This window comes from Dipodomys spectabilis, unplaced genomic scaffold (genome assembly GCF_019054845.1).
Source record: "Dipodomys spectabilis isolate Male_0828 unplaced genomic scaffold, ASM1905484v1 ptg000042l, whole genome shotgun sequence".
Lineage (NCBI taxonomy): Eukaryota > Metazoa > Chordata > Mammalia > Rodentia > Heteromyidae > Dipodomys > Dipodomys spectabilis.
In genome coordinates this window covers 15068936-15082057 of record NW_024870719.1, presented here as the reverse complement: position 1 = coordinate 15082057, position 13122 = coordinate 15068936, and the positions used below count along the sequence as shown (strand labels likewise).

General features: G+C 36.1%; 1 protein-coding gene across 3 annotated transcripts in view; it reads left to right on the top strand.

Annotated features, from left to right (window-relative positions):
• The window catches only part of Map4k5 (mitogen-activated protein kinase kinase kinase kinase 5), a 102116-nt gene extending 90189 nt beyond the window's left edge, over positions 1-11927 (top strand). For all 3 annotated transcript variants that reach the window (XM_042677825.1, XM_042677824.1, XM_042677823.1), the window contains 5 exons: positions 293-361; positions 1795-1887; positions 5502-5572; positions 7768-7823; positions 10348-11927. In XM_042677825.1, the coding sequence (XP_042533759.1) occupies positions 293-361; positions 1795-1887; positions 5502-5572; positions 7768-7823; positions 10348-10435 (377 nt within the window). In that variant the 3' untranslated portion in view covers positions 10436-11927. The remainder of the gene's footprint in view (positions 1-292; positions 362-1794; positions 1888-5501; positions 5573-7767; positions 7824-10347) is intronic.
• The last annotated feature ends 1195 nt before the right edge of the window (positions 11928-13122 follow it).

The window sequence follows — 13122 nt, the reverse complement described above, 5'->3', positions numbered from 1 at the left end:
CATCTCCCCCATCCCCTATCTTTTTTGTGCTGGTGATGGGACTTGATCTCAAAGACTGGTGCTGTTGTTTGGCTTTTTTGCTCAAGGTTGGTACTCTACCTCTTGAGGCACACCTCCACTTTCTAATTAATGAATTTTATAGCTCAGTTATCTGTATTAGGACTTAAATTTATTTCCCCCTTTTTTTTAAGTAACAGGATGAAAGTTAATTTATGTTACATTCAAAGACTGTGATCTACGTTTTAGTTTGTTAAAACATTGTATAAAACTATACCTTTCTTTTCTCTTTTAGGTAGCCAACAATTAGATTCCATTCATGTAACACAGTTGGAGAGAGATACTGTTTTAGTGTGTTTAGACAGTAAGTATTATTTTACAGGTTTTTTTTAATACTAATACTTGTTGATAAGATCTTTAATGGCTTCTATTTTTCCAAGTGGCCTGGTTTTATTGGAAAAAAAATTAAATATACTGGGCACCGGTAGCTCATACCTGTAATCCTAGCTGAGAAATGAGGATCGCGGTTAAAAGCCAGCCCAGGCAGGAAAGTCCATGAAACTCTTTATCTCCAATAAACCACCAGAAAACCAGAAGTGGCACTGTGGCCCAAGTGGTAGAGCACTAGCCTTGAGCTGAATAGCTGAGAGACAGCGCTCAGGCTCAGAGTTGAAGCCCCACAACTGACCAAAAAAAAAAAAAAAAAACCTTGGGGTAAAATCTGTAGAAATGATTCTGTGTGTCATAGCTCACTTTAACTATAAAAATAAAAGATTTTATTGCTACAGTCTGTAAAGTCATGTAACATGAATGTTTAGAGTCTTATGAGAGTAAATTTCTAGCATTCTTCTAGGTTTGACTTTGAGTCATTTGATGCAGGGAAAGGTGTTTTGGTAGAAATGTGTTATACTGTGAACAGTTGAGAGACATAAAAATCTTTAGATCTGGCACAGGAAGCATTCTGCTTCTTAAAATTCAACGTATTTTTTATGTAATGAATTCTACAAGACAAAATTCATCATCATTGATCTGAGGGAGTTAAGACAATAGACTAAAAAAGCAACACAAAGAAAGACGGTCTTCCAGTCAGAGCCAAGATGGTGAAATTCAAGAACAGTAGACAAAAGGAGATGGGTTGTTTTGTGCTCCCCATGTCCATTCCAGAGCCTCTTGTCCTGGAGAGTACGGTTGGTGCCCTAAGACCTTTGCAATCGAACTCCTACAGTAGAGAGATGAATTGTTGCAAATGATACTATATATTTGTGTAATTTGTAAGGAAAAATCAACTCATTGCCAAGAGGCACCAAAGTTGCCTCTTGAAAACAATAAATATTCTTTAAAAAAAATGAAAAAGTGTTCGGTGTGTACTGCTTATAAACAAAAAATAATGGTAATAAAATTGTCATCTACCAGAAGAGACACTCTTATAGCTTGTTTTTCAAAACATTAATGAAGCCAAGCATCAATGGCTCACGCCTGTAATCCTTCTGTAATCTCAGGAGGATGAGATCTAAAGATTGCAGTTTGAAACCAGCCCAGGTAGAGAAATCCATAAGACTCCCATCTCAAATAAACTACTCAGAAAAAGCTGGAAGTAATACTATGGCTCAAGTGGTAGAACACTAGCCTTAAGCACAAAGAGAACAAGGACGGTGCCCATGCTCTGAGTTCAGACCCCAGGACCAGCAAAAATAAATATAAATAAATAAATAAATAAAACAGTTATTTATATCATAAGTTGATTTTAGGGAATTTGAATAACTGGTCTTGACTTTTGGGTTTTTTGTTTGTTTTAAGAATTTGTAAAAATTGTAAATCTACAAGGAAAACTAAAATCAAGTAAGAAACTGGCCTCTGAGCTAAGTTTTGATTTTCGCATTGAATCTGTAGGTAAGTACCTCTTTCTTATTGTTGAGTTTAAATACTTAGGATGTTTTGGTCATTCTGTAGAATAGAATGTTAGATCTAAAGAGAGTTACTAGACCTGCACAGCTTCATTGAAGTTTCTGTGGTGATAGAACTGTTCTGTCTGTGTTCTTAAATACAATACCCATTAAACACATGTTGCTGGTAAACACCAGAAACATAGCTAGTACTGCAGATTACTTTTTAATTTCTAGTTAAATTTTCGTGTGAGTAATTAGTTATATGTCAGTACCTACCATACTGGGAATACAAGTATTTTTTTTTTATATTTAAAACTTAGAGTAGTGTCAGGGCACTGGTGGTTCACACCTGTAATCCTAGCTATTGAGGAAGCTGAGCTTTGAGGATCACAGTTAAAAGCTAGCCCAGGCAGGAAAGTCCTTGACAATCTTATCTCCAATTAACTACCAGAAAACCAGAAATGGAGCTGTGGCTCAAAGTGGTAGAGCACAAGCCTGGAGACAGTTCCCAAGCCTTGAGTTCAAGCCCTAGGATCAACCAAAAAAAAAAATCTTAAAATAATTTATGTTTATCTTTCCCATTGCTGCATCGCTAATTATACTTTTCTCAGTTCTTTATAAACCATAAGGTGTTTGTTTGGTATGATAATAGTTTTAGATATGGTCAAATTCTTTGCTATATAATATTCTACTTAGTGTATGTTAATGTGCTTTTTTTGTTATTGGTACTAAGTAGTTGTAAAAAGCATTACAATTTTATGTCAGGTTATCAGTATAATTCTTCTTGATCAATATCACCCCTTCCTCATTCTTTCCCATTTTACCCCTCCTATCCCTACCCTCAAGTTACATAGTTCATTTTTTTACATAATGTACACTGAATATAATGACTACATTTGGTCACTCTTCCATTCCTGGTCCCCCTTTCCTGGTTCACCCCCAAAACATGTTTCCACTTCCTAGTATTCGTTTTGATAAATAGTACTTTCGTTGTTCGAGGGAATTACACTTTTAGATTCCTGCCATAAGTATACTCTCCTTTGTCAGTTAGTACATTAACGCATTGAGCCATGTATATGTTATACATAATTGTATTTTAGATTCAGCTTCCACATGTGAGAGAAAGTATTAACCATTTTTGCATTTAGATCTGGTTATAGGTGAATAACAACTTTACCAAAGTTTAGAAACTAAATACACTATTTAATTGGCTTTTTTTAAATCAGTATTTAAAACTGCAAAACTCACTGGTTTTCTAATTTAAAAAACCATTAAAATATATTAGTTTTTACATATTTCTTAGGACATACCAATAATATTTTCCCTACGAGTGATAGAACTTGTGAGAAAAATATGGCTAAAAACACTTTGGACACCGGGCACCGGTGGCTCACGCCTGTAATCCTAACTACTCAGGAGGTTGAGATCTGAGGATCGCGGTTCAAAGCCAGCCCGGGCAGGAAACTCCGTGAGACTCTTGTCTCCAATAAACCACCAGAAAACCGGAAGTGGTGCTGTGGCTGAAGCGGTAGAGCGCTCGCCTTGAGCTGAAGAGCTCATGGACAGTGCCCAAGCCCCACGACCGACCAACACACACACACACACACACACACACACACTTTGGACAATTGATGATATATCCACCCTAAATCAAAGAAAGGGGTTAAAAAAAAAGTTGGAGCTGAGCACTAGTGGCTCCATTCCTGTCATCCTAAATACTCTGGAGGCTGAGATCTGAGGATCATGGTTCAAAGCCAGCCCAGGCAGAAAAATCCCTGTGAGACTCTTATAACTACTCAAAAAAGACAGAAGTGGCACTGTGGCTCAAGTGATAGAGCATTAGCTTTGAGCACAGAGGGACAGTGCACAGGCCCTGAGTTCAAACCCCAGGACCAGGGGAAAAAATGGCTCTTTTTATTTAGGCATCTAAACCATATTTGTCTTATAATTACATTTTTGTATGCTTCTTGTGTGTGCGCCAGTACTGGGAAACTCAGAGCCTTGCACTCCACTCAGGTTTTTCTGCTTGTAGCTTGAGCCACACTTCCATTTCTGCAGATTGATTGGGAACAAGAGTTTCTCAAATTTGTCTGCACAGTCTATCTTTGAATCACAGTTCTCTGATCTCAGCCTCCTGAGAAGCTAGGATTATAGGGTTGAGTCACCAGCACCTGACTCACTGTTTTTTTCCCTACTTAGAAAATTTTTGGTTTTAAAAAATGAGTTTCTCAGAGCTGCAGTTTTGTAGCTCAGTGGAAGAGCACATGAGGCCCTGGGTTCAGTCCCCAGCACCATATTTGAGCTTCTGTGTATAACATCTGATAGAAACATACCTTGCTTATGATTGGAAAATTTAACTTGTTCTAGCAGAAAGTCTAAACAGAAGAATTCTGGAAGCTACTTTCATCTTTTACTCCTTTTTGTACTTTTTGATTTAATATCTTTGAAAGAGTCTAGCAGATAGGTCATTTTTGTTTTAATTGTGATGTACTAACATATTAAATTTGCATATATGCCAAATTATGTAGGGAATTTTCATTTTTATATGAAAGTTTGTTCCTCTTTGGCTAACATCACTTCTTGTTGCTAAACCTTGAAATGGTTACAGTGATCCTCTTGGACAGAGTCCCTTAAAAAAATAAAACTGGTAACTCAGTTTTTCATTTATCACAATTAAGGAAACACATGTGATTTGTCATCATCAAATGCATTTATTTTTATTGAACTGAAGTACATTCCCAGAACTTTTTTTTTTTTTTTTTGCCCCTTCAGGGGCTTGAACTCAGAGCCTGGGTGCTGCCTGAGCTTTTGTGCTCAAGGCTAGTGCTCTACCACTTGAGCTACAACTCCACTTCCTGCTTATTGAGGGTTAATTTGAGGTAAGAATCTCATGGACTTTACTGCTGGGCAGGCTTCAAACTGCAGTTCTCAGATCTCAGACTCTCAAATAGCTAGGATAACAGGCATGAGCCACCAGTGCCCAGCTGCTTCTCAAAACATTCTTACATTCTAACTTCATACTTGGTATTCTATTAAGTTTACTGGTAATTTTTAATAATTTTCCCTCACCATCTTTCTGTTTCTACTTTCTTAATTCTGTTTAACTATCCCTTAGACCTAACATTATAATTGGTTAAACACTAAAATTCTTGTATAAGAATTGACTCAAATCTTTAATATTCAGTGAGTCATTAAATTTTGGATTGTAATGGCAGGTTTGCTTTAAAAATTAATTTTATTATAAAGAAAATATAAACAAAAAGATGTTTGCTTATAGCTCCTTAAAGTTTAATCCAAAACCCCAGCTATGTTTTTACTTTATTTAAGACATATGAAAGAGAAATTAATAAACCAGTACTCAATCATATGTTAAGCCTATATCTAAATGATACTTGTTGTTGCATACATCTTTAAAAACTTGTACAACCCTGCCTCAGGATATTACTTGAGTTTAGACATGTCTTAGCCACAAAAAATGTTGGGAAATAATGGTCTAGACAGTGGAATTTTGCCCTAAGCACTAGAATAGTCTTATGTTATCTTTATTAAAAAAGAGTTAAGGGAAATTTACAGTGACATGCACTGTGGTTTACTTTAGTTCTCACTTATCATTTTTAGTATGCCTTCAAGACAGCGTGTTAGCTTTTTGGAAACATGGGATGCAGGGTAAGAGCTTCAAGTCAGATGAGGTAAGTTTTCTCAACTTCCATGACTCCTGCCAAGTGAATATTGAAACATTTCATTTTATGCTTTTTGGGGGTTTTTTGAACTCTGGGGCTTGAACTCTGGGCCTGGGCGCTGTCCCTCAGCTCTTCAGCTCAAGGCTAGTGCTCTACCCCTTGAGCCACAGTGCCACTTCTGGCCTTTTCTGTTTATGTAGTGCTGAGGAATTGAACCCAGGGCTTCATGCATGGGAGGCAAGCACTGTACTACTGAGCCATCTTCACAGTCCCATTTTATGTATTTTCTTTCTGAAGCTACATTACCATCTTTGGTACCTTTAGTGCTCTAAACTAATTGAACTAATGTTCAATTTGGTTTTATATTTTTAGATACTTAGTGCCCACAAGTAGTTATACAACATATTTACATACTTTCATTCCTGTAATTTGCAATTTGTAAATATGGTTATGACCGTGTTAAACTTATAAATTTAATGAGCACTCTCCATAATATATAAATGCATAGCTGCTTTTAAAATATACTTTAAATGATAAATTAATATTTGTTGGATCATAGAACTAAAGAAAAACTAAGGAAATAAGTTTAATAAGATTTTAAGAGTTTTTTTAGTAAGTATCAACTACATTGATGACACTGTTATTGTAAATGCATAATACCAATTATGTTCTAGGCTGTTTATAAATATTCATTTATGGCTCAAAATAATCCAATGGAATAGATATTCTTCATACTACTATTTTTTTTTTACAATTTCAGAGTGGATAATAACTTGTCTAGAGTCATAGTTAAGTGGCAGAGCCTAGGTTTTGAAAATTAAAAAATACATATTTGAAGCTGAGATAAGCAGGATACATTTCATTTCAGAGATGGGATTCAGTTCTAGCCTTCTAGCCTTGAGGGGTGAATTCCTGGCTTAACAGAGCCATTTCCTATTTGTGTAATTTTTCTATACCATGGTCCCACAAATTTGTGGACTTATTGTAAAGTTTAGAATCTTGTTCTATTGAATTTGCCTTTATTTTTATTCATACTTATTCATATGTGAATAAATATTTCTCCCTCCAGGAAAAAGTAACTGTCTTTGAAATGTGAATTTATCTAAGTTAATAACCACGTTATAAGTCACCAGGTCCCTGCATTTGATAAAATCTACAATCCTACTTAATTCTATAAGGTCAATTATTCTTAAATGCTATTTTCATTCTTGTTGTCTTTTTATGAGAAATGTACAGAAAATAACCTGTCTGTCATCAGATCAAAATCCTATTTCCTCACTACATTGGTTCACTCATTGGTTGGTGGTGCTGGGAATCGAACCCATGACTTTGAACTAGGAAGGCCCTCTGCCACCTACCTAAACTCCTAGCCACTTACCTACCTACTTTTACCATAGCTTGCTCACCTCTTTCTTTCTGTTCTCAACTTTCAGTTAGACCTAGTTTAAGTCTTAAACCTTTTCTTACATTAATAGTCAGTCACTCTAATCTATGATTTGGTCCAAACTTAATACCATGAAAAGTAACTTCATCTAATATAGCAGCTAACTTGTATTTTGAGTCACATTTATTAATTCTGTCTTCCTAGCTAGACAGCCAGGCTGTGTTAGTTTGATTACCTTCAAAAGGTTACTTCACAAAGAACCCAACTACAGGTAGTTTATTTGGGAATAAATTTCAGAAAACAGGTGATAAAATGAGGAATATAACATGAAGGAGAAGGAATAACAACGTTCATAACCTATTCCCACACTGTGCACAACCAGGGACCACTTGGCAATGTTGCAGAATGCACCAGGTGCTCTCCCATCCATCTCTGTTAAGGGTTGCTCAGGATGCACTTCATTGCTGAGGCCCTGCTGTATCATTTCAGAAAACAGCAAGAAATATAATAGATAGCAATTTATCTCACCTTGTGCAAGTTCCTTGAACTCTCTGAGCCTTAGATTCTTTTTCAATAACCTGATAATTATAATGTGTATCACAAAGAATTTTTCTAAGGGAAATGCCTGACCCGTACCAGATGTTCCATAAATAGCCATTCTACTAATAGGCACTCATAGAAGAAACTTACTGAAATGTATATCATTTGAGGAATTGAGTCTGTTATTTATTCTATTTAATAATTGCTCCATCTGAATGATTTTTAAATTGTTACTTAAGCAATCTGTGGTTACATGTGACTAAAAAGTTTTCTTCCATAGGTTACCCAAGAGATTTCAGACGAAACAAGAGTTTTTCGCTTATTGGGATCAGACAGGTAATAAATAGTTTGGTTGTACTAATGAAGAGATTGTATGTTTCCAGTCAATACAATATAAGGATCTTCATTCCAGAGATAGTTATACTCAGCCAAGACAAAAGTTGGGAGTATAGGTGTTTATGTCCCTAGAACCATGAAAGAAATCCTAAGCCCTTTGTACTCATTCTTCCCGGTGAATTACCTTCTCTTAATTATTATGAATATGCATTTCCTGATATTTGCTTTGTCAGTTCCTCAGCTCATTCTAATCTAAAGGAATTTGTGTAGTGTCTCTGTGAACAAAATAAAAGACAAGTCTTAAAATTGTGCCATAATAAGAAAAAATAGTTAATTTTGTTTCTAAAATCTACATTGTCTACCTCTGTAACTAATAAAATGCTCATTTTTCCTGTTTTCCCATCAAAAATGGAACTGCAGCAAAATTGGCTATGGCAATAGGCATCAGTTATAAGACACAGATTGAAGACACCATAATGATTTAAATATAATTAAATATTGAGGAAGATGGGATAGAATGGAATCATGATTTTTCAATAAGTTTTATAAGGATAAAAAGGGATTTTAAATAAGGATGACTACCTTAGTTATTAAAAAAGATGACAGCAGGGCTGGGAAGGAGGCTGGCTGAGTGGTAGAGCGCTTGCCTTGCATGCATGAAGCTCTGGGTTTGATTCCTTAGCACCACGTTAAGCAGAAAAAGCCAGAAGTGGCACTGTGGCTCAAGTTGGTAGAGTGCTAGCCTTGAGCTGAAGAGCTGAGGGACAGCGCCCAGGCCCAGAGTTCAGGCCCCACGACCAACCAAGAAAAAAAAAAAAAGAAAGAAAGAAAAGAAAAGATGACAACATAGTAAGCATTCCAGCAAAAAAGAAAAATAATTTAAAGACAACTGGGTAAAGGACTCCAAAACGAGTGAGATACTCTGATGCAGAAAGGACTAATTAATTATGGATCCTCCAGTGGTCCTGATGCCAACAGTATTTTAATTAGACACAACCTGAGAGAATTCGTCTATAGAAGGGTTGCTGTCAAAAACTAATTCTCCTTTGTTTTAGTTTTCTCCTTGGTTGTTCATTTCCTTCTTAGTCTGCAGTGTCTTACTACTCAAAGTTTGCTCCTAAAACTACCTTTTTCAGACCATTGCCATGTTCTTTTATCTTCTTGACTATTTCCTTGATTTTAAGATTTATATCTTAGCTGAAGTCTTTGTCTTAATTTTTAAAGTGATTGAGCTGGGTGCCAGTGGCTCATGCCTGTAATCCTAGCTACTCAGGAGGCTGAGATCTGAGGATCGCAGTTCAAAGCCAGCCCAGGCAGGAAATTCCATGAGACTTTTTTCTCCAATTAACCACCAGAAAAACTGGAAGTGGTACCATGGCTCAAATGGTACAGTGCTAGCCTTGAACTGAAGAGCTCAGGGACAGTGCCCAGGTCCAGAGTTCAAGCCCTACAATGGATAAATAAATAAGTGATTGAAATTTGTTGTTTTTAAATATACATAGAAATCACTGAATATATCAAAATACTAATAGTGGTTAACTCTAGGTAGTTACATTATAACTGTTTTCCCCTTTTCTGTAACACATAATATGAAGTATATTTTTACTACTCGTTATAAACGTAATAGTATGCTAGTTGTAGAAAATTCATATAGTAGCCGGATGCTAGTGGCTCATGCCTAGCTACTCAGGAGGCTGAGTTGTGAGGCTCACAGTTGGAAGCCAGCCAAGGGCAGGAAAGTCCATGTTTATCTCCAATAAACTACTCAGAAAAAGCCAGAAGTGGCACTGTGGCTCAAGTGGTAGAGCACTAGCCTTGGGCACAGAGAGACTTAAGGACAGGACAGCACCCAGGCCCTGAGTTCAAGCCCCACAACTGGGAAAAAAATGTACTATCCAGAAAATTTGTATACCTCAGAAATATAAAATATAGGTACAGTATGTCTTCCCATTGCTTTCTAGGCTTTCTTCTGTACCTATTTTCATATAGTTCTGAAACTCCTCTTTACAATCATAATGTTATGGGATGGCACTTGATTGATATTTTTTCTTTGCATCAGATCTCTGACTTGTACTTTGTTCAACAGGCAAAGGAGAAGGGTCCAATTTTCAAACATTTATTTTCAAATACATTGAAGAACAATTATGGATGAATGACTCCTAGGTTTTGTTTTATTCTCTCAGCCCTTCTACCCCTTACCATTAGAGTAAATTCCTGAAGCATTGCTATATCTATTGTTGGCAAATATACATAAGTACATTGGTTGTTAGTAAAGATGAGTAAATGAGTAATGCATAAAGATGATGATGAGACTCTCCCCAAGTAGTATAATATTTTACATTTAGTAATTACTATTCAGTTATGCTTTAAGTATAAAGTGTAAATAATGAAATTTTGTATTTCTGATGTTTATGTACTTCTGTGAGAAAGAAGACCAATATTCTTTGCTGGTTTAATGTTGAAATTTGAAGCATGAAATCTGTTTTTACTCTTAAGAAAGCCTTTTGTTTTGGTTTAATTGCAGGGTTGTCGTTTTGGAAAGTAGGCCAACAGAAAATCCTACTGCACACAGCAATCTCTACATCCTGGCTGGACATGAAAATAGTTACTAAGCAACAAAAACCAATCTTAAGTGACAGGAAAATGAATCTGTTCCACTGAAAGCAAAAATGTTTCAAGGAAATTCATTAGACGGCAGTATGATTTGCTTTAACTGTTATGGGTTATATCTCAGATGATCTGTACATTAGGGTAGAATTCAATATTTTCTGTAGCTGGAAACAGCTAGTCTATCTCTTGCCACTGTGTGGTGGTTATATCAAGTTTGCTTAATAAAAGCTATGAGACAAATAGTCCTCTAGTTCCAGGAAACAGTCTTTTTTTAAAGAAATTAATAATGTTTGTAACAAGGGTGCCATGGTATTTTTAAATAACTCATGTGATTATCTGGAAAGATTTAGTGACCATTCTATCATTTTATACCATGCCTTATCCTTCTTAATGAACACATGGATATAGAAATGATTTGACAAGCCTTTCACTGTCCATTGGCCATTCTGTATGTTTGTGTAAAATAGAATATTTAATCCTTATTTATTAATCTCTTGCTGGAGTGGTGTGATATATCTAACTTTTAGAAAAGGAAGGTTGCAGAGCAGCTTAAAGTTTTTATAATGTATAAAATTTTTCTTTATCTTTTCAGACTAGTGCTTTAGGAGTTAGAGGCAGTCTGTGTAAGAATTCAACACATAGGCAATTTTCATTTAACAAAGTATTTTATAGTACAGTTTCATGCAAGATTGCCTTAAAGGAGAGTTTTGTATTTTCAGTTACAAATAGTTGTAAAGGTCATGCAAAAAATATTAATGATGGTTGAAATATTCTTAGAAAGGTCTGAGTATGTCTAAGTATGGTATGACTACCATGTGTATGTATTCTTGACAAGCAGTATAATGGACCTGTGACTTTTTTTTGCATTGGGGATAATGCATAAGAAATAATCTTCATATATATTATCATCCCTAATGTAGAGGAGAAAAGTATTTAACTGCCCTTATAATGTATTTTACTTATACTATGCCAGAGGGGAACTGTAAAGCAATTATACTTGTAATCTTGGGGTTTTCGTATATGTGAGAGTATTCATTTTGAATAGGTTTAAGGGAGGGAAAAGACTTTAAATGGAATCTCCTGATGGGATAGTATAAATAAGTATTGTTGAAACCAGTATTCCAAAAATAAGAAAGCATAGGGCCATTTTTTCAGTTTCTTTTGCTATTGTGAGTATTCAAAAAGTGTTATGGTACCCTTTGTTGTCTTAATGCATTTATTAAGAACAATTAGCATTGAGATGACAAACAGCAGCAAAACTGTAATTCTCCCTAGCTCCTTGGGAGGAAAGCAGTGTAGCTATCTCATCCATCCTTTAGCAATTCTGTAAAATAAGTATTATTGTCCCCATGTTTCAGACAAGGAAGTAAGGGTTTTAATGAGGTTAGTGACTTGCCCAATTCATACAGGTTAGTGATTGAGCCAGACCATGAGTCTTCTGACTCTGTTCTTTTCCTATGCAATATGCAAACAATAAAACATTATACAATTGAACTACCAAGTATTTGTTCTTTTAAAATGTTAATATGAGGCTGGGAAGGTGGCTCAGTGGTAGAGCGCTTGCCTTGCATGCATAAGGCCCTGGGTTCACTTCCTCAGCACCACAAAAGCAGAAAAAGCTGGAAGTGGTGCTTGGCACAAATGGTAGAGTGCTATCCTTGAGCTGAAGAGCTGAGGGACAGCGCCCAGGCCCAGAGTTCAGGTCCCACAACCGACATTAGTCAGCTTAATATAGGAAATATGTTAAGTGAATCTTCTATATTAAGGTATAAACTGCTTAGCTAGATAACACTGCACCGAATGTAATAGCTGATATGCCTCACATACACATGCACATCTTTAGTCTTGTGCTGTTAAAAAAATGAATACAGCCAGGCGCCCATGGCTCATGCCTGTGATCTTAGCTACTCAGGAGGCTGAGATCTGAGGATCACAGTTCAAAGCCAGCTCGGGCAGAAAAGTCCGTGAGACTTTTATCTCCAATAAAATCACTAGAAAACCAGAAGTGGCACTGTGGCTCAAGCAGTAGAGTGCTTGCCTTGAGCTGAAGAGTACAGGGACAGCGCCCAAGCCCAGAGTTCAAGCCCCATGACCGACCAAAAAAAAAAAAAAATGAATACATAACTAAAGTTAATAGGAATCTGAGGAAGGTCTCTACATGAGAAAGAGAAAACAATTCAGCAGTAAAGAACTCTTAAAGGAAGAACAGCTTCCAGAAAACCAAGTATCTTGGAAAATAATATAAATAATTCAATTGGAAGGCAGGTCTGGAGTATAAAGTTGAAGAAGGTTCTCAAAAAAAATGAGAAGTAAATACACATATTAAAAAATAAATGTAAAGAAAATGAATGGCCTAGGCGGCCCAACACCCAATTTCCAAGCATTCCAAAACAAAAATGCAGCATGAAGAGAAGACTTAGAAGCTTTCAGAAAAAAGAAAAAAATCCAGTACTGAGGAACATCGGAATCTAGATTGAGAGAGAACACAATGGGGAAAAGCCATTTCATAAAACACATGAAATTTCAAGGACCCTGAGGTGAAACAGTTCATGTTTCCAGAAAAAAAGGGCAGGCAGGTCAGATGCCAAGGAATAAGAAATAGATTAACTTGTAGTTTCTACAGAAGTAATAGTTTCAAACTAATAAAGGAATTTTCTTTTAATAAAGGAAATTTTTAACCAACATTCTG